This window comes from Petromyzon marinus, chromosome 20 (assembly GCF_048934315.1).
Source record: "Petromyzon marinus isolate PM22_M1 ecotype Great Lakes invasive population chromosome 20, UKy_Petmar_22M1.pri1.0, whole genome shotgun sequence".
Lineage (NCBI taxonomy): Eukaryota > Metazoa > Chordata > Hyperoartia > Petromyzontiformes > Petromyzontidae > Petromyzon > Petromyzon marinus.
The window spans coordinates 6963453-6986008 of record NC_133686.1 but is presented as its reverse complement, the minus strand read 5'-3'; the positions used below and the strand labels follow the sequence as shown (position 1 = coordinate 6986008).

General features: G+C 43.6%; 1 protein-coding gene across 1 annotated transcript in view; it reads right to left on the bottom strand.

Moving 5' to 3' along the window:
• LOC116944154 (N-terminal EF-hand calcium-binding protein 1) overlaps positions 1–22556 on the bottom strand; it is a 39766-nt gene that overhangs the window by 10044 nt on the left and 7166 nt on the right. Inside the window, exons 3-11 of the mRNA XM_032957631.2 lie at positions 20210–20318; positions 18428–18453; positions 17005–17102; positions 12686–12822; positions 7779–7900; positions 7088–7167; positions 5464–5514; positions 4439–4551; positions 1599–1676 (exon numbers count right to left, since the gene is read on the bottom strand). Of these exons, the coding sequence (XP_032813522.2) occupies positions 1599–1676; positions 4439–4551; positions 5464–5514; positions 7088–7167; positions 7779–7900; positions 12686–12822; positions 17005–17102; positions 18428–18453; positions 20210–20318 (814 nt within the window). The remainder of the gene's footprint in view (positions 1–1598; positions 1677–4438; positions 4552–5463; positions 5515–7087; positions 7168–7778; positions 7901–12685; positions 12823–17004; positions 17103–18427; positions 18454–20209; positions 20319–22556) is intronic.

Below are 22556 nucleotides of genomic sequence, written 5' to 3'. Positions count from 1 at the left end.
TGGGTCCTTGTCTTTAAGATAGGCAGTTCACCAGCATTGATTCAACGAAGCCTGATTCTGCAGATGAGACACTGTATGTCAAAATCGATCCAGAATTTTCTCGTCTTGAAACAATTATCTTGAAATTTGGCACTCCCGGAAGGCAATGTGCGGTGGCTGGGTTGTGTGCAATTTTTTTGTATTTGTTTTTACGTGGAGTGATAAATGCTGCATGTGAATGAGACATTGTTTGCTTCATTTTATTTACATTCACCACATTGACGTTTATGATTATATTGAGTTATGATTATTGACATTAACATGCCAATGGAGGACTTTCCTGGAAAAGATTGTCGAGACTCAGCGAGGCATTCTTGGGTAAATAATGTTTTTTTCATTATGTAAATAAAATAATCGGGCTTTCCCAAACCATGTTGGACATGGACATTATTTGACCATACTTCACCATCCTAGTACATTAAGGGGGGGGGGGGCGGGGTAGTACCCAGGACCGGTTCAGATATCACTCACTACTGATGTTCGCCGTGACTAGGAATGAAACTCACGTCACGGAATGAATTGTGCAGTGTGATAACCACTGTACCACGCTACCCACCTTATCACGGTATTTGTAATTATTTACATAACCCAATAAGCATACTTACCGGGTTAATCACAGATCCAGTCATTAAAATACAAACACTTTCAAAGCATATAGCAATGCACTTCAAAGCATTGTGGTTGCATCACTAAGCAATAGGTCATTCCCATTAAGCACTCTACATTGCGTGATGTTTGCCATGAGGATATATTTGTTGATGGTGGACTTGCGGCTTAAAACTCAAACAAAGCAAATTTCTGCAGTGTCCCGCCACTATAAAGCTCTGCATGGTTTTCGGACCAATGTACCTGCGGGCCCGATCGATCTGCCATACGACTGGGGTTTGCCCGCCACTCTCTTCTGAGCAGGACTCTCCCGACGTCGGCTCTTCTGCTGGACGCTGGAGGATCGGGGCGTTCTCATGCATTGCCCCGAGGATCTGGAATGCCTTGCTGGCGGTGATCCGGCACGCCACGAGCCTCGGTGTGTTCAGGAGGCAGTGCAAGACTCGCTATTTTCTCGCGGCTTTTACTTCAACATTATTTCCTTTTTCTTCGCATTTTATTTTAGTGCGCAATGTTTTTATACCCCCCTTGAGCGGAGGTGATATTGCATTCTAAATAAATACGGTTTAGGGTTCACTAACAAGCAAGTGGACGGAAATACCAAGGCGATAAATCACTGAATTAGTCACATTTCATGCTCATGTATACAATATAATTTGAATTCATGGAAGGGGCAGCCTCCCACTGGACGGAGGTCGACTGGGGGCCACAGAAAGCCTTGGCTGCTGGAGCAGAGAGCAAGTGAAATGGAGTATAATGAGATGAGAGGGAAGGGAGGCAGCGATGAGTCTATAGGGGATATTGAAAAGGCTGAGAGCAACCTTGTAGTTGATTTGGGACCGGATAGTCAGCAGATGGATCGGAGTATCAGGGTGGTGCAAAGAGGGAGACCCGGGAGTATAATCATTCAAGCATTGCTTCCAAGTTGTTCAGAACACGTCTCATTCACTTACCTTTTCCAAAGGGAGCTGTTCTCCCAGAATTGATAAATAACAAACTTTGCTTCGACAGCAAGTTTCTGGACAGCAATGCTGCAAAATAAGTAAATAACAAAAAAACCACATTCAGTGTACATCACCACATTACAAATTTGCTCGACGAGCTGGCTAAGCGATGTACACGTACCGATTATAATGCAGTGTCGCGAAATTTTTCGTATGAAATAAACTACCCCATGTTCAGTGCAATGACCCCTCTTTCTAGCAGAGAGCGAGAGGCCAGAGAAATTGAGTGATTTGCAGTTGGAGACTGCACTATACATTTTATTTCAAGAATTTATACAACCATAAGTACGTTTGATAAATTTACTCAATGAAATTATTTTATACGTACATTTTTGACTTTTCAAATGTCTGTCTGTTACTAAATATAAACTGCAGTCGTGGGTAACTTCGTATTATAGCAGTTTATGGCTGTTCGTCCAAACCAAGACTGAAAATTAAATCCCTGTCAGTGCCCCACTGTGTATAGCTGAGTCTCAAACTATTATTCTTTCATTCTATCTGACCTCTATCTCTCTGTTGTGAAGGGCCATTGCCAGAAACGTTTGCTCATCTTTTAGCGCAGTGTTATTGACGAATGTATTGAGTGTTATTTGTGCATTTGCACCTGCACCACTACCATCCAGTATCACACATTTGTTGGTTTAATAATATTGCAGTCAGCAAAGTAAAGCTATGTGGATAGAGGAAACTTCGAAATGCGAACCAAATTATGGACCCATTCCTAGATGACCTTTCGTTCGTGTCTCAATCCACTTGTCCTGGTGAGAGTCACAGCGCCCTAGATGACTGTTTACCCACAATATCCAAAATTTTCAATGCAAAGATTTATGGGTCGGCCAATGTATCAGTTCTAGATGAAATTTGCCTGGCTGTTGCCGATGTGCTGTAATGTACGGTCAGTAAACATTACGGGAGACGATGCATTTGGATTGGGTACTTAATTTTGCCACACACTCTACTGGATGCTATGTCTAAGGGCACCGCGGTGGTGAGATGTTAACTACATCGTCTGGCATACAGGAGATGGTGAGTTTGACCCCGACTCTGACGTCTGTGTATTTGGAGTTTGCATGTTTATCTCTGGGTCCTTCGGTTTTTCCCTCCACGTTTGGAAATATGCGTTTATAGTATTTGGCTGCTATAAATTTCCACGTGATAAGCCACACTTGTGGCCAGGTCGCCTTTGAAAAAGAGCTATGTAGCTTAGTGGGCCTTACCTGGTAAAATTAAAAAAAATTGTTTAGTTCAGTTTAGGAGTGCATATTTTTAGCAAATATGATTCAGTACAAGCAACACTCTGAATTGTCTCATCAGCAGAGCCAAGCTTGCTTGAACCGATGCTGGTGAATCTCCAGATGTTATAGGGAAGGGGCCTCTCTTTAAGATATGGGTCCTAGGGGACGTATAACAAAAAATGTTATTGTTTATATGGAGGGACAGATATATGGGGACACATAGTGTCTGAATATTTATTTAGTAACTTATATTCTCCATAATGATGCTCATGTTAATTTTGTATAATTGTGTTGAAGCTAATGAACGAGCATTACTCACAAAATAGGTTTGAAGCCAGAATCTTGGAGGTGACAGACTTATATCTCTCACATTGACATCGCCTATGGCTTTAAAAAAACTCCTTAACGATGCGAAGGCATTGTGGGTTAAACACTCCAAGTCTCCACTTTGAAGTTAAGCTGTCAGCTGCACAGCATGTGTGCAATCCTGACTGTGTGCAATCCTGACTTTATGTTTTTAAAGAGGCTACTTTTCACAATAACAGACTCCCAGGAATAATTTATTTCTCGAGACTTCAAAAATAATATATATGCATGTATAAATGTTAAGTCTTGGTTATATATAGCAAGGAGCAAGGCATGGATTTCGAGTTGAGCATTGCTTGTGCTGCAAATCTTGCGGACTCAATGTAATATGAAACAGAACAACACAGCATAGATGTGGAGTCATTTTCTTCGGTGATGCCTGTGAGTGTTGTTTGTCAATTTGTGTCTGCATTTGCTTATGTAACATTCAATGCCTGTGTGTCTGCATGCTTATTCTCGCAGGGCTGAGTTTCACTCCCTGAACATTCACTGCTATGTTTTCACAAACACAAGGGGGTGCTGCATATACACATGCCAAGTGTTCTACACAAGTGCACACTTGGTATTTAATTATTCATCCAGTCGCCGATTAAACTACATCCTTATGTTATATTCTTGGCTCTTTCGGTAAAGTCACGTAGAAGGGAAACAATAAAATAAAAAAATATAAAACAATAAAATTCTCACGACGTTTTGACTGCAACACAAGCAATCATCATCAGTCGAAACGTCGTGAGAATTTTATTGTTTTATATTTTTATTATTTTATTGTTTCCTTTCTACGTGACTTTACCGAAAGAACCAAGAATATGAATCCCTGCAGTCACGAAAGCTTTAAATAAAAAATTTACATCCTTATGCTTTCATGCAAAATACGTTAAGGATGATAAAATGAATAAAAGACAAAACGTATGAGACAGACAATATAAATGAACTCTTACATCGAATCGTAATCTCGAATTATCACGATTAAACTAATTTCTGGGGGGGGGGGGGGGGTTAAATCATAAAAAAATAGTGACCGTGTGTATATTTGCACAATGTAAACGCTTAACACGTACTCACATCACAAGTCACGGTAAACCAAAACTTACATCCGCATGTGTGCGTTCGCGTGTGTCCTGTGTACGTGCCCGTGCGTGCGCGCGCGTGTGTGTGCATGCGTGCGTGCTTTAATGTGCTCCTCACTAGAGGCATCCACCCTCGGCCATCGTGTGCTCAGCGTACAGCCTCAGAGCCTGGCGGAACGCTTCCAGATACTCTTCCTGCACGGGCATCTGTCTCTGCACCAGCAGCACGTGCTGCCATAAACAAAGACAAATAGCCTTAAACAGACTGTTGGGGCAAGTGCTGTTCGCGAGCACCTACGAAGGCCGGAACGGCAAACACATTGATACCTCCGATTAGCACGGTTGGCTGCGAACATGTGAAAGAAGTTCAACATACATACATACATATGGCGAGAGTGAGAAGATCCACTGATAAGCGTGTACGCCGGATAGAATCAGGAGTGGCCGGGTAGGATCAGGGGGACTAATACCGTTGCAGAAGACTGAGCCACCTGCGATTAAAACGTTATACTGGAACAGAATTTGAACATTCAGTTCATATGGTGAATTCTACGTCTAAAAATGTATTTCTAAATGTATTTCACTGCTTTGCGACAAACTTTGCAGGGTGATTAAAATGTGTTCGCATGGCATGAATTCAGAGGCCCATTTGAACGGAATCCAGAAGTATTTATCTGACATTATTTTGAATGGCCATTTCTGGGACACAATGTAGTGCAGTGCTCGCTGGAAGAGATCAAAATGAAAATGTCTTCACCTCCTGATATGATGCCAACAGCACCATAAGAATATAATTGGAAGCAAAACGAGCGGGGGTGTTATAATTATCTAAAAAAAACAGTGCCTTGCACTTGCACAGCCTTTTGACTGAAACTAAACTCAAATTTTAGAGCTAAACACATTTTTTTTTATTTTACCAGGTAAGGCCCGCTGAGATGCATAGCTCTTTTTCAGAAGCGACCCGGCCACAAATGATAGTTCAACGAAGTGGCTTATCGTGTGGAAATTTATAACAGCCAAAGACTCTAAACGCACGTTGACTGTCAACATGGAAAGAGGAGCAGCAGGACGGCGTTATTAAATGAACTGGTGATGGATCCACAGGCAAAGAAAATGAATGACAACCAGACAAACCGAACTCACAGCGTCACTTCCTTCCACTTCTTCCTCTTCCAGAGGCTCCAGTTTCAGCTCCTGTTTTGCAGCAAAAGAATTCGTAATTAAACCACTTGCATGCGTCAACTTGCACATCATACACTTGTACATTTAAGTAACTGAAACAGGGCTTATTAACAACATGCCATTGCTGATCACAATTGGTCCAGGTGTACAGGAGATGTAGAAGCAAGTGTTCATTTTCTTCACGAATTTTGTGACGAAAAAATTCATCAAAAGTGTTTATGTCATTTGAGTCAACCATGACCACGAGCGAACGCCATCGAGCGTGACGATGACTAAGACCACCCACCAAACACAAAAGCACGACCGATTGTGACGGTATGAAATTAACGATGCCGAATGAAGGTGCTGACTAGGACTAGGCTCATTTCGGAGCAAGACAGCGGAGCCCCGAGGAAGACAAACAATAATGATTGGCCAAATACATTTTTACCGAGTTCACAGCTTGGCTGCCATGATAATATTGAGAGAGGAATTGCGCGACCCTCACACGGACATTTAATAACTGAGAATAAGATAATGAACACATTACTCCACAGATTATTATTTCACAGGTTGACATCGACTAGATTAAGACTCTGAATAAAATATTAAAAATGCAGACTACATCGACACTATGTATGGAGGTGTAGGGCCGGATTAAGATTATTGTAGGCCTTAGGTACTTCTGTTTCGTAGGCCTTCAGTGATAACTTTCCACACTTTGTACTGCTGCTGTCCCATGTTACTACTGCCGCTGTCACTCTGCTTGTTTCACGCGGTGCGAGTTCCAGCCGCTGGACAGATGTCGTTACTGATACGTTCATTATTTGGTCTGTGCCCTAATTCGATTGGAGTGCACTGTGTGCCGCAAATAAGCAGATTTAATTTGCAATCATTTTTTTAAAGAGCAAGGTAAGCCTAAAAATATTCAACAATTTTTTTGCTATGATTATAATGATTATATCGCACGATGGAGCTTTAAAAGGATGCCGTTCATTTTAATCGATCAAGAATATATTTTAGTTACATTTTTTTTTCATCGTACAAAAAAAAACCATGGTCAAATGTTTTTTCATGGGGACTTTAGATTTTGTACACCCTAAGCACAGTGCCTGCTTTGCCTATTGGATAATACGGCCCTGTGGAGGTGTGGATAATACGGTCCTGTGGAGGTGTGGATAATACGGCCCTGTGGAGGTGTGGATAATACAGCCCTGTGGAGGTGTGGATAATACGGTCCTGTGGAGGTGTGGATAATACGGGCCTGTGGAGGTGTGGGTAATACGGTCCTGTGGAGGTGTGGATAATACGGTCCTGTGGAGGTGTGGATAATACGGTCCTGTGGAGGTGTGGATAATACGGGCCCTGTGGAAGTGTGGATAATACGGCCCTGTGGAGGTGTGGATAATACGGCCCTGTGGAGGTGTGGATAATACGGTCCTGTGGAGGTGTGGATAATACGGCCCTGTGGAGGTGTGGATAATACGGTCCTGTGGAGGTGTGGATAATACGGTCCTGTGGAGGTGTGGATAATACGGCCCTGTGGAGGTGTGGATAATGAGTGGTGTAGACCGTTGAGGATGGCTCCAGCAGTGAGGGACCTCACCTTTGTCTCCAACTTATCCAGAAGCTTTTCCAGGCGGCTGATCTGGGCATTCCAAGGGCTCTCGAAGTCAGGACTCATGACTACAAGAATATTTAGAGCCAGAAAAATGCAATGATTAAAAACACAATAACTCTTCTTAAAGCACACATGAAAAAAACACAACCAGGCCTTATACAAAAACAAAATGCCAGACAACGATTGTATGCAATGAGGAATCCGTGAAAAGCCATCTGATGGGACAGGAGAGGCTGTAAAGTGTAATGACGATCGGGCCCAGAGGTTAGTGATGTATTTTTGGCGCAAAGAGAGATCTGGGAACAGTGGTGCAGCCACTGTGGGTTTCGTGGGTATCTGCACCTCCGCACATGTAGATAACACTGAGAGAACCCCAAAACACAATTGTGGATGTCTAAAAATCTCATATTACATTTTTTTACTCTCAACAGGGTGACATAAACGCCGATTATGCTGACGATGAAACCTTTACATACACAGTAGCGCACAAACAGTACTCGCAGCCAGCAGATGCGAGTACGTAATATCATTATTGTGCGGTAGAACTCCTCATCTGTGACGAAGTGGGGTGGGGGGAGATGGGGGGGGGGGGGGTGAACTTCACGGATCCCGTCCGTGAACTGCCCAGTAACCATCAGGAACCACTCGCTAGTCCACAGTGCGGCTGCAGCCCTGCCTGGGAAGGTTGCCCGGTGCTGCCCGTCGCTCGGAGAGAGCCCGTTGTTCTTCTGGCTTCGGCGGCCGGTCTTCCGAACGGGGCGGCTTACGGAGGCGACTTCTGACCTGCCGACCCACACCCTGATCCGTGCATGCGCACGCACACGCACGCAGACCGCAAACACACATACGCAGACACACAGGGAGATGCCCATATTTGAATTCTCAGACTGTCCGTTTTCACCTTCTTAAATGTGAACGCTGCATTACAGTACGGTGTTTACTAAAGCACGCGGAATGCACCCTTGATCCCGTCAGAAATGCCTGAATGATTACACTTTAATGGTCGCACTCATTACACACACAGAGTATTTGCCACAAAGGAACCATAATACCTTGCTGATCTCGTCAAGGAGCAGACACCATCAAGCCAACTCCGAACATCCTCACAGCAGCTTCTGCCTCGCCATCGAACAAAGCCGGCCACCGCATGGCTCGCTTTCAGATGCGCTTCTGCGGCCGTCTGGAACGCTCTTCCTCACGATGTTAGGAAGCCACTGGAGCTACGCAACTTTTAAGTCCAAACTTAAAAACCCATTTCTTTAGACCTGCCTTTTTTGTGTCTACTTTCTTGTCCTTCACCCCGCACCTCCGACGATCACGGTTGGCTACGTACGAAGCCAAGCAGGATTGAGCTCGGATAGTGCTTGGACGGGTGACCGAAGGTGCATAAGGCAGGTGGAGCAGGCGTTGCCGAGAGTAGAGCGCAGTGCAGTAAAATTACACTTGCTGCGTTCACCCTACAATCACCAACCTACACACTGACCAGTGTGGTGTAGCGTACTAAAAAAACAAACAAGCGTCCATAAATGACGTCACGTGATTTTGGACGATTTTTGACCCCCCCCCCCTCGTCACACGGCGTCACAAAAACTCAGAGCCCCCCCCTCAAATATGACGTCACAAAGCTCTGCCCCCAGCCCCCCCCCCCAAAAAATAAAACATGCTTCAATTCGCTTTAAATTTTTGTCATTGTAGTGTGTATTTAATGTGCCGCTGCACTCTGATGTTGCAGGATAAAACATTTATCAAAAAGTCTATTTAATTAAGTAGAACGTGTTGTCTATATTTATTTAAAGTTGTGCATTTTGATGTGACGTCACATTTCTCAAACCCCCACCCCCCTCGTCACACATCGTCAAAAATGTCTGACCCCCCCCCCACCCCCCCCCCCAGGTGCGTGACGTAATTCATGTACGGCCCCTAATATTAAAATGTAACCATTATTCGCTCACTCTCATACACAAAAAAATTACTCGGGAGGCACGGGGAACCACAGTCAAGCGGCGAAGGAAGGTGCCATCGGCCGATTTTGCTTCATCTTCCCCTTTCCGTACGGCTGCTGATGTAGATGTGGAGCATCGACTGCAATGTCTCATCCAGGTGGTCAAGCCCGGACAACCGCATCAGGAGAAGCGGAAGTGAATCGCTGTGATGTCTCCTTCGTATTTGTGGATCGAGCATTGCCTCGTTTATATGTTGTACGGTCTGTTCTGGATGATCGCAGTCGCACACTGGAGAGTTTTTTTTTTTTATTTTCAATTTGTGCATCAGGTATTCGCATCTGCCATGGTTTGTGCGGATGCGGTTTAGAGTGGACCATCGAGGTTCATGGAAGATCAAACCCAGGGATGTGTCTGCGTTGGGCCAATTCATGAGTGTTTGCATGTGGGAGGAAACCAGATCACCTGGATAAAACCGACACGTGCGAGGGGGAAACACTCTATCCCACGCAGACGGAACAGGTGGAGTCCACATATGTGCTTGCACTGCATGGTGTGAAAAGACCCTCATCCAGCAGTAGTCAAGGAGGATGTTAATTCAGTGTTAGCTGTTCAATATTTCCCATAATACAGTGCATGCATTTCAGAAAATAATTTTCATTGTAGTCATGTGAACATGACTTTACCGAAAGAACTAAAGAGTATGGATTCCTGCAGTCACGAAAGCTTCAAATCTAGATTGTATAAAACATGTGTTCAACAACGCAACCCAATATAAATAACACTGTGTCCTCTACTTAAAAATGCTAGCTTAAATTTACTTCAGGGTTGGAATTTTCAATTTCAGTCAGTGCTCTTAGTAAACCACAATATGACTTTCAGTAAGCTCAGATGTTCATGGAGTGGTGGCTATGAACCTGGCAACCTGAGTTAGACTTCTGGCCACTGCAAACATCATTGGTTAGTGGCCTCTATAACGGTTTACCCCCCCCCGCCTCCTTCACCAACCCCACACTCACAAGTATGGAGAATAATGGTCAAATAATCCCCATGACTGACACAGCGTGGGGAGGTGTTCGTGCAGCAGTAGAATGACAAAGCGCTGTTTAAAAATACCCTTTAAATAACACTGCCAAGTGGCATCTTGGGAAATCGTTTAACAGCTATCATCCAGTGGGCACATGCAGTCAGAATTGCACTGCTTGTGGCTTAGAGTTCAGCCTTCAATTATTATCGCATTTTCTTTGTGATGGGTCAACAGGCTAGCCCTGGCTTAAGCTGCGATGATTTGTGTTGGTCTGGAGAACCATCTCTGAATACTGATGCGATGTCGCACAGACTGTCAGGATACACGTGAGTACTGATGCTACAAAATATGGGCTATTATTAAACACCACGGCTCCATAAAAAAAACACACCAGCATAGGATGCAACTTCCAGAAATGATCAAAACATTGTTTGATTAAAGGCCATTACCCGAAACTTGTATTGCTCCTGAACAGTATGCATAAGACAATGTTTGGTCGTAACGCCAGCCAAATTGAGATCATCACAGTGATAGGCCGTAGCATGCCGCTCTTGATTGCGTTTCAACTCATCAGTTTCCCGATTACAGCTGAATAGCGACCCACATTTCCCCCCGTGCCAGTTTTAAATTTATTTTCTGTGGACTCCCTGCAGTGGCACTGAAAGACCCAGCTGAGAAATAGAGGCTTTTTTTACCAGAATAGCATGTGCAATCAAGTCTCAGGTTACGATAAGACTGAGGTTCTAAAAAGATGAAAAAAATATTGTGTATACCAGTAATCATCACTCGGTTTATTCAAATCTCGCCTTAAGATGCACTTATTTTTCATGGCTTTGTTTGAATAATTTGTGTTGGGGTTAGATTTAACTGGTGTAGGCCTGTTTATTTATTGGGATTTCTTAATTTTGGAAAATGCACAGTGCCGTGTGACCTCCGGGTGAAAGGCACTTTATAAGTGTAATTTTTTTTGGGACCCTTTTATATATTTTTTAATCATCATTAGTATTACGATTACCACGACCTGGAACCACTAAACTGCTGTTGTATTAGTAACGGCATTAAAGGCCCTCTTGAGCAAAGCGATGCTGTCAGTGTGGGTCTAAGAGACCAACCTGTGGCGGTGAGTGAAAGACCCCGGACAAACTCCTGGGTCTTCACTTAAAGCTTTCGTGACTGCAGGAATTCATATTCTTTGGGTCTTTTGGTAAAGTCACGTAGAACAAAATGATTTGCAACACAAGCAATCGTCATCAGGAGATGTGCTGCGATCGAAACGTCATAGTTTTTTGTAAATAATTTTGTTCTACGTGACTTTACCGAAAGACCCAAAGAATATAAACTACTGGGTGTCAACGTCAGCGTGAGACCAAGACTAATGCAATGGCACGTGGCTATGGGTGAGAAACTGGGTGTAACTAACATACCAGAAATGTGGATATGAGTTGGAGATGTTAATTACCTCGCCTGGTATACACTAGGACGTGGGTTCGATCCCGAGCCTGACGTCTGCATATTGTCTCTCTCCCTGCGGTTGTGTGATTTTTTTCTGGGTCCCCGGTTTTTCCCTCCACATTGCGAAATGTGCATTTAGAGTATTTGGCTGCTTGAAATGTCCACATGATAAGGCACTTCATTGCGTTATCATTTGTGGCAAGGTCGCTTCTGAAAAAGCAACCTTGCTATATAACGCAGTGGCCCTTATCTGGTAAAATAAAACAATTGCAGTAGTAGGAGCAATATAGATGTGGGAGACTGGGTGCAACACACTGGCGTGTGATATTAGTGGAAGACTGGAAGTAGCACACGAGGTGTGTGATTCTGTAACGGGAGTCTGGCAGTATAAGTGTGCGAGCGGGCCTTTACCTGGTAAAATAAAAATAGTAGTAGTAACACACGGGCAATATAGATGCGAGTGAGAGACTGGGTGTAACACACCGGCGTGTGGTGTTATTTGAAGACTGGAAGTAACACACGGGTTGCAATGACGGATTAAGATAGCGCGGGGCCTGTAGCATTATGTTATAAAGGGGCCCTAAATTATGAAACAAGAACACAAATATTAAAACATACATTTTCAACTTGCATAGTAAAGTAATTGTAATTTTGCATTTGCTATACAGCCAGATAATATGACAAATCGCTAACCTTAAACACCCAGTCGTTCATAAAAGTTGCAGGCAGTATAGTACTATAGTAATAGAGCAAGTGCAGAATCACTGAACCGGAATTGAAAGCCTGAAAGAATTTAGCGTGGGGCCCTTGAAAGTGCGGGGCCCGTAGCTACTACATATGTAGCAGCTGCATATGTACTTTGGTTCTATTCGGTAAAGTCACGTAAAAGTATAAAACAACAAAAAATAAAAAATAAAAATTCACGACGTTTCGGCCACAACACAAGCGGCCTTCATCAGTTGAAGGGACCAGACTATCTCGAGGACAGCGCTGGAGTGAACACAGCCAATCTCAGACCGCGACCTGCATATGTAGCTGGCTACATAGCTGCTACATAGCTACTACATGTGTAGCTACTTTTGCTCCTAGGTTAATCCGGCACTGGCGGGGGTGTGTGTGATTCTGCAACGCGAGTCTGGCAGTCCGAGCGCGCGAGCGACGCACCGGCCCGGACAGGTCTGCCGCTCCACGGCCTCCGTGGCGCACTCCAGGGAGCCCTGCAGGGACTGCAGCTGCGAGCACGTCTCCCGCAGCAGAAAGCGGGTCACGAACTGCTGCAGCACGCTGGCGTCCGCATAGTCCTGGACAAACACAAACGGATCCACACCGCCACCATGGAACCGTTGTGTTCCTTGCACCGGGGCAACGTAGTACCAACCATGCGGCTATGCCCACCGCCCCACCACGCTCGGATTGCCCGATCAGCTAACTGCGGCGAACCCATCTATGCCTGCTGGGTGGGGAGAGTGGAATGTTGGGAGTGGCGGGGGATTTAATAAACGTGCATCATTTGTTTCAACTGCCATGCCATGGGGATCGAACCGGCGAACTCTGGATTGCAAGTCCATTGCGATACCAATGGCACCACAGCAACATCCCTTGATAAACTTTATTTTTGCGCGAGAAAAATACAGTTTAGACACCCCCTGTTATTACCTGACAAGGACCGTCCTGCCCTTTACGTTCCTTACACATTTGCCAAAACCGATGCGGTGACACGGGAGTGTTCTGTGGCCGACTAACCAGGGCACCGTCAGATGCCGTCTCCTGGCCCGCCGAGTGCCTTGTTTACAACATACAGCAAAGCCCTTTTGGTGCTCAAGTGCACGGTGACTGCCGATGCGGAGAATCAATGGCATCCAAATTACCGTTCTGTGTGCGGGGTCCTGTACAATGACACCGTGAGTTACCGTGTTACGAAGCGTCATGTTTCGCGATATTCTCCACGTTATTGAGTTTAATCGAGAATCAGCATGTTTCGATGTAAAGCTTTCGTGACTGCACGCAAGCTTTAAACAGTTCTGTTTCGTCACCTGAGGACGGCTACTTGTGTTGTGGCCGAAACGTCGTGAGAATTTTATTGTATTATGTTTTATTTTTTATTATTTTATTATCTCCCTTCTACGTGACTTTACCGAAAGAACCAAGAAGAATACGCATGTTTTAAAACATAAATGTCCAAGTGCATGTTTCTTTTGTATTCGGTTTAAAAAATGATATTTAACATATTGTACTGCGTCCACTAGGAGTGGCAGCCAGAGGGACCTTCAACCTAGGAGATGGAGCAATGAAATTGTCCTGTGTGCAGAAGCTACGTGGATTGCTGCATTGCGAAATGCGGAGATGGATTTGGGAGGCTTTCATCCAACAGTGGATGGATCAAGGCTGATGATATGATTGATATATTTCAGCACAGAGATATATAACGCTTTGGTGATGGCACTCGTGTCACAATGAAGACTTTTTTAAAAAATGGTTGCAACAGAATCCTCCAGTGTGGACTGTTTTCCACTCACTAGTCCAGAAATAATGAAAATCCGTGGAGACTCGCACGTTTATGGAACACGAGAGTGAATGTAGCATTTCCTTTTATTACACAATTAAAAACTATAACTTTATTGAGATCATATTCTTGGTTATTTCGGTAAAGTCACGTAGAAGGGAAACAATGAATAATAAAAATATAAAACAACAAAATTCTCACGACGTTTCAACTGCAACACAAGCAATCATCATCAGGTGTGAAAACCACAGCAAGAAAATAAAAATTGCTGTGGTTTTCACACCTGATGATGATTGCTTGTGTTGCAGTCGAAACGTCATGAGAATTCTAATGTTTTATATTTGTATTATTTTATTGTTTCCCTTCTACGTGACTTTACCGAAAGAACCAAGAATATGAATCCCTGAGGTCACGAAAGCTTTAAATCAAAATTTATTGACATCATTAAGATTGTGGTCCCGATTCATTAATAGAAATATTGAGTACATGTTTCGGGTGTAATTTTTTTTCCCACAGCATAACCATGTAATGTCATCTCAGTCAAATAAGGTTTCCACACGTATCCATGCATACGAGCAACGTTTTAATTAAGAATGGAAATCATATTAAAATGCCACAACACATAATTGTTCTCAAACAGGGTGTTTAAGCAATTCACAAAGAGTCTGCAATTTGCATGGAATCGCTTCGTCCTAGATCCCCAAGAGGAGAATGTTGCCCCATTAATAAAGCGCCTGCATCTCACGACAGAACTAACAGATTTAAACGACTCAGATAATTTACAGCGACTTGACTGGAGACAGTCCTGGCAGCTCTGGTTGCTCTGAAGCCCTAATGGAATCAATGTTGCATGCCCTTTCACTCTGGCATATAATTAAATCTTAGTGAGAGAGAGAAAAAAAAGTATTTTCGGCATTGAAACACTCATCCCACAGATCGTTAGATGAAAAGGGACTTGCAAATGGTATTCATGGATTTAATGTTAGTCAGGATAGGCTGTGGTTCGACAATGTACAGATTTAAAGATTGAATAGGATTGTCTTCCATAGGAGGGGTGACTTTTGGACTTAAACAATTGAGATTTCGGATTTTCATATTTTTAAGGAAATTTTCAGATCTCCAGAATTTAAGTTTTTCAGATCACATTTACTCATTTAACATATCTTCATGCCTACAATATAGATGTCCCCCGATGCTCCATGTCATGAAGGTGACATCACAGCAAGTGACATCACCTACTGTGATATCACGTTTTCAGATCAATCTGAATAAATAACGATTTCAGATTAATCTGAAAATTGGGAACGATTTCATATCCATTGCCTAAAACAGGATACCTAAGCTGAGGCACAGTCTGGTTCAAACAGACCAAGCCATAGTTGCGGTGACGAGATGGTAACACTCTCGCCTGGTATGCAGGAGGTCATTGGTTCGATCCCAACCCTGATGCCTGTATATTTGGAGTTTGCATGTCTCTCTCCCCGTGGTCGTGTGGATTTTTCTCTGGGTCCTCTAGTTTTTCCACCCAAATTAGAAATATATGTTCGGGAGTATTTGGCTACTATACATTTCCACATCATAGGCCACTTCGTTGAGCCATCTTTGGTGGCCAGGTCGCTTCTGAAAAAGAGCTATATAGCTCAGTGGGCCTTACCTGGTAAAATACAAAGAGTTTAGTTTTAGTTTCGTCAGGCCTATGAAAACTGAGGCCACACTCGGCTGTGGGCCACTCTGGTCTAGATCTCCCAACTGAGGCCCTGTTTTTACTTGGCCAAAAAATTTAAATGATTCTGTTTTGTATAAGTTTTAAGCAATTATTTTAAGTACTGTATAGAAAAATAAATGCACTATCAACATGTAAAACATTCCAACTCAGTGATATAATTTAATTATCAATGGACCATGCTAATTAAGTGAAAGAAACACCATTTAAAATAGTCAGAGTGAATACACATACAGTAAGTACTACAACATACATATTGTCTATATGCATTTATTGTCTATATGCAAAATTATATGTCATTAGATTTCTCCCATACCGATTCCAAACTCTGTCTTGATGTCAGCAAATACACCCAAGCATATTTAGTTCAGCAATGGACATCGGATCATGCAAAGTCGGTTTGGAAGTAGGGATGCCACATGTCAAGGTTACCCCAGACCTTCCTCTCTAAGAGGTAACTGTCCTAGGGAATCTCGAAGTCTTCCGTGGACGTTAAAAATCCAGGGTTTTTTGTCACTTGCATAAAAATTCATCACTCAATACGATGCATTCAAATTTAATTCACTCCTTCTCTGGAACTGTGAAATATTCTTCTTCCCATAATTTTTTTTGTACTTCAGAGTGTGGCAACCCTCGTTGGAAGATATTGCTTAAATCCAAATGAAAACTAGATCTAACACTGGTAAGGAATCAGCAGATGAAGCCAAAATATAAAATATACATATTTTCCCTTACAAATTTTTTTTCATCCTCATAAAGCGTTTATAAATAATTTAAACTTTTTATGAGGCCAAGGATATTATTTGAACATAATTCTCTTTGATTTTAGTGCATTACCGATGTGTGGAATGCTAAGGGGAAATGTAATGATATCATACTTGCATATACAGAACATCCAGAACAAATGGAAAAAATACATGTTTTTTACGACAATTATACCAACAAATTGTATCAAAATATGACAGTCTCAGTTGGGAAACATTAATTTCAATGCCTTCTATGTTCGGCCAAATGTAAGGACAATGCAGTATTTCAATGTTTCATTAAAATGGTAAATAGAGTCAGTGTGATTCTCAGTGCGATCATTTTTTGGCTTGGAGACATTTCCTAACACAACCCGCAGCAATTTTCTCTCCATACTCTGGAGCCTAACGGTGCCCAAACAAGATTGTGCAGACGATACAAGGGATATGCGTTTGTGTTTCTTTTCACAATTAGCTTTTTAGCCACGTGATCACAAAGGCTACGAGCACTCACCCGCTTCGTGCAATCCATGGCCCTCAGGATGGCATGGTTCAACTGCTCCAAGGCTGACAGGACATTGCCATATGCTCCTAGGTGCCTTGAGAAGTACTCTTAAGATGAAGAAAAAACAATGCAGCGAGACAGACGTCATAAGCGTTGCGTGCGCCAGAGAAATGAAAACAATTATTTGGTGATGTGACTACGTTGGCAGTGGTAGACAACCACACCAATGCCTTAAACATAAATAAATACATTTGATATTTTACGGCAGATAAATACGGGCTTGTTCTAATCAATACAGTGATCTTGCCTGACTTGCCAGGGCATGGGCGCTTGATCGGTTATGTTAATATGCATGTACTATGCAACAAGTGTGTAAATGAATGAATTCATTATCAAGTGTATATGTATTTATTCACAGCAACGTGACATTCAATTGAGCAGTTGGTGTTGATTTTTTTCAATGGAAGTTATTTGGAAAAAAGAAATGAAATGTTAATTGATGTTTGACAAGAGAATTTGACAAGGCCTGAAATACAAGTGGTTAATTATGCAGGGCTGGATACAATATGCCTGGGTGATTAAAATCTATCCTTCCCTTACACAAAGAGTTTGGGATTTGATTACAGTGTTTTTTTTAACCTTGTGGAGCTCATGGGACTCTCAATAGATCCCGTCGTGAATAAAGTCACATTGGCAGATGTTAACGAGGCCATGGTAAAAAAAATCTAATCATAAACAGCCCTTTGTTTTCTCTTACTGCTTAATGAAGGATTCTCTCAGTCGTGTGGCCAAGAGGAGTAGGTTTGGAAACCTGCAATCTTTAAGGACTGCTCCGTGACGCTGTGTATTTAGGACCGTCCCCTATTCACATGCATTGCGGCTCTTACAATATTGAGAAGTTTTTTTCATACCGAATGTGAAAGCAAAAAAATGTCTCTTGTTGTCATTTTTATTGTTGACCCCTGGCAATGGGGGGGGGGGGGGGGGGGTGTGAACATACTTCACCACCCTGGTCAGTGTGGATATCAGGTCACCACTCGTAGTTTGCCATAGTTTGGGATTCTAATTCAGGTCGCTGGGTTGGTAGTGTCGTGCGCTAACCACTGCAACACTGCTCCACCCGCTTGTAATAAAAGTGACAGAAATCAGTTTCAACAATTTATCTTGACACTTTGCAATTTAATTAATTATACAGCCACCGTAGCAGAGCTGAAAATGTCATTGTATTACACTGGTAATGTTTGTTTAATTTGATTTTGCCATGCTATTAACCAACACACTGACAAAAGGAAAGAACATTCCTTATTTGAAACCAAACTGGAAGTCAAAGCAAATACGAAATCAACGATATCATTAACAATTACAAGTCCCATTGTTTTTGTCACGTGTAAAATGACACGCGTAAGGTTCAACAAAAGGGGCATTCACTCACCACAGAGTTCGTCAGTACTGAGATTGCTGCAATAAAAAAGAGAGCACGTGCACATAATAAACAAATATTTTAATCTTACGTTCCATTATTACTCGACGGGAGAAAAAAAATTCGCAAGAAATGCAATCAACACGTTGTATGTCAGCAACACTATTCGGTGATGCAGGTTTGCCTTCGTAAAATATCTCACCGAGATTAGCACCACAGCACTCGGTAATTCATTCTCTTGATTGCATTTCTCGCGACGCAACAAACACTGCCCTGCGATGTCTATGTATGCCAATCCAGTTTTACCCGAGCCCAAACTCCCGACAGCCCCACGGGACAATTGGCAGATTGGTCAAAAATTAACGAGTTGTTTCTGATTGAATCGGAGGCTTAGCTGCACTGTGTGCTGTGATGCGACTGCCCAAAAATCTGTCAAACACACGAAATGATGAGAAATTACCAACACGAATACGCAGCCGACTGAAACAAATAATGCCAGTTGATTGCCTGATGTTTGGTGATTTATAAACTCTTTCAGGTGAGTTCAAATTATACACCAATGTTGCTTAAGTAAGATGCATCTGGAAGCCTGGTGCCTGCCACCTGGTTTGCCCAGGACAAACTCTTTATGGAGGTAGCTATCCTTTCATACTATTGAATGATACAACACTAAAAACCTATGCATTTACATGTAGCTCCATCCCTCTGCTTCCCTCTGATATTGTGAGACTCTCTCCTTCCCACGACCAGGAAATTGTATCCCAGAGGTGGCCACTCTCATCTGGAGACTCCAGCAAACGTTGCATGTCGGCGAACGGAACAGATTTTGGAAATGGCTTCAAATGTGGAAAGCAAGCATCGGGAATGTTCATATACAATTGCAACGCAATTTGTATTCACACGGCGGCTAGCATCTATATGCAACTGCACCTCCAATTAACGCGGTTGGCTACGTACGGCGCGGAAGAAGTTCAACGTACGCACGTACGTACATACAAAAGGCTATACAAACGATGGGACGTGCACCACAGGGACTATGAAAAGGGATGTGTGTATGTATTTACATATACATTTGAGGTGCAAATGAAGACATTGTTTTCAACATAGTCATATGCAGGGGAGAAGAGGCAGGAAGATGGCAGCAGGGGTGTATGGGAGCAGAGGAATCCAGACAGCCGGGGCAGCAGCACCACCACCAGCAGCACCAGCAGCACCACCAGCACCACCACCAGCAGCAGCACCACCAGCACCACTAGCACCACTAGCACCACCAGCACCACCAGCAGCACCACCAGCAGCACCACCACCAGCAGCAGCACCACCAGCACCACCACCACCAGCACCACCAGCAGCACCACCAGCACCACCACCAGCATCACCACCAGCACCACCACCACTAACACCACCAGCACCACCACCAGCAGCACCAGCAGCAGCATCACCAGCACTACCAGCAGCACCACCAGCACCACCACCAGCACCACCAGCTCCACCCCCACCAGCACTACCAGCACCACCCCCACCAGCATCATCAGCACCACCAGCAGCAGCAGCACCACCAGCGCCACCACCAGCAGCACCACCACCAGCATCACCACCAGCAGCACCACCACCAGCAGCACCATCAGCACCACCCCCACCAGCACCACCAGCAGCTACAGCACCACCCGCAGCAGAGTGACCTCTCATTGAGAGAATACAGATGTAATATTGATGATGGTAGAGGTGGGGGTGTTAGTAGTGCTGGTGCTGCTGTTGGGCACGGCCTCTGCGGTTTGAAGCAACGGTTCTCACTCGGTCTGGTGAGTGTCGATGTCACGGAATAGCTCCAGCATCTGGTCAGGCTGCAGCACTCCATCGGAAAAGTAGGCCTGGAATTCCTCGAACGACAGGCGCCCATCGTCTGATGGACATGTGAGCACACGCACGACAGAAACAATGGGGGCCACGGATCGCACCGCAAACGCGACTGTGGGTGGAGGGCTAGGGTAGATGCAATATTATTTCTTCACAATGCGATTTGGTTACGATTTTTATTTTTTGTTTTATAACTGTACAATCGTATTCCTATTTTTTTTCTTAAACTTGCTGTACTCCAAGTAGGAATAAATATAACGTAGTTCACTCAATATAGGTCTGCCACAAGTCTCGTATTCATTGCAAATGTATGATCTATAACGCTTCCAATCCACACGCTGTCAGTTATGCAGGAAATCGATTTAAAAAATATAATGGCACAACTAAAATTATTACTCCGTTATCAATATGAAGTCAATCATTCCAGAAAGGTTTTTCTAAGCACTAATTTGAAGGATAAAAGTCAAAAAGTTATTTTTTGCACAAGTGAACATGGAGGCAGTGCTCATCTCCCGTTTGCAGCCCTGAACCAGCGATGTAAATTCATTATCCCTATGGTAGGGTCAAGCCTATCCATAGGACAATCACTGTTGGTTTTCCCACAAAGTGGTACTCATTTTATCGACCCCAGAGGGATGATGGGCTGAGTTACCCACCAATCTGGAGCTCTACCGCAGAAGGCACGTGGCCGGTTATAATGGAATAGATAATGTCTCCTTATTTAGAACGTTCGTTATTGCATACATTTTTTTTTTACTCCAGATGTTTTTAGTTTTTTTTTATTTACAACGATAATCACGACCGGGAAGATATTTGCAAGACGGACGATACTATTAGCGTGCACATCGTGTCGTACAATAAATATATTTGTAGCATCGCCCCATCGAAGGCGACCGTGGTTTGGAAGCTTACGCTTCAATGTCGCGTTCAGCCCGGGCAACAATTGACCCACCCCTCTGGCGACAACTCACGCCTGGTACAACGTACATGGGGGCGACTCTCACCAATCATTGGCGCATTGCAGAGAATCAGATCCGAGGCTCTCCATTGCGCTGCGTTGAACTTAGGGCACTGCGTCACTCAAGCGCGTTGCTATTAAGTACGTAGGTAGGTACGGTCAATACCCCGGTCGGCGCCGGGGGTGCCTTCCGGAAGGCGCGACGACGAACATCGAAACGACGTCAATCGAAGCGATTTACAGGGGGTAAGGCGGTGGAGGCGAAGGCTGAGAGGCGACGGATAACGAGCGAGGACGGACGATGCTGCTGTCAGCGACGTGTGGGTTGAGGCGACGTAAATCAGGTCGTGGTGTTCATAAAGTGACGACGTATTTGTGAAACGACGTTCAACGGAGAGACATAAATCGGGCTATTACTGTTACGGATAAATTAACATGTGTTTATGGCATATGTGTACTTTTATAAATGATGCACAGTAATATAACGGCAAATTATGATGATTAGCTTATTGTGCGTCTGTCCATGATGGTACGGTCTCCTGTTAAAGAATGATAATGAGGTAGCAGTTTGAACTGTGTGGTTGAAATGGAGGCAACATATTGCTGCAACTGTGCCGTACGCTCTATACACTTTTTTCTTTAAATCAATAAGCTCAAGTGAACTCTTAGCATCACGTGTGAGAAGCATTCGAGGAAATTTAGGCCGATGGTGTTCGGCGAACAACTTGGGAACTCTGAAATCTCGGTGGGCCTGGATTCCACCAAACAACCCTGGCGGACATGTGGAGTTTTAGGGGGATGAGACTCGTGATGAAATATTTATGCTATCGCGCGCGCGGCACGTGTGTGTGTGTACAGTTTTATCGATCTTGCTTGAACTGCTGTAAAATTATACTGCTTTAATAATTGATGGGACAACTTTACGGACGCTCTGTACAATCGCATGCTTATTGCATTTGTGACGTTGTAAATGTACCACAGGTTTTATTATCACGGCCACTAATGCAGAAGCAAAAGGTGGGGGAGAAACCATAAATAAAATAGTCTTTTATAGGAATGCATTGATTGCAAAGATATGTTTACACTTTTCCATAAATCAGAGAGTGTGCATGTGTATGTGCCCAATCAATTCACTCTTTCCCGTTCCGAAATATCTGCAAGTTGCTGGGTGCGAGTCCCGTTCACCTCTAAATCTCGGAACGTACAAGCGGAGCAGCGTGAATTAAATTTATATAGGCATAGCGCCATTCTTTTTAAAGACGTTGTACTCACCGCAGAGAACTGCAGCGACACGACCGCGCTCTATGACAGCTGGAGCCAAACTGT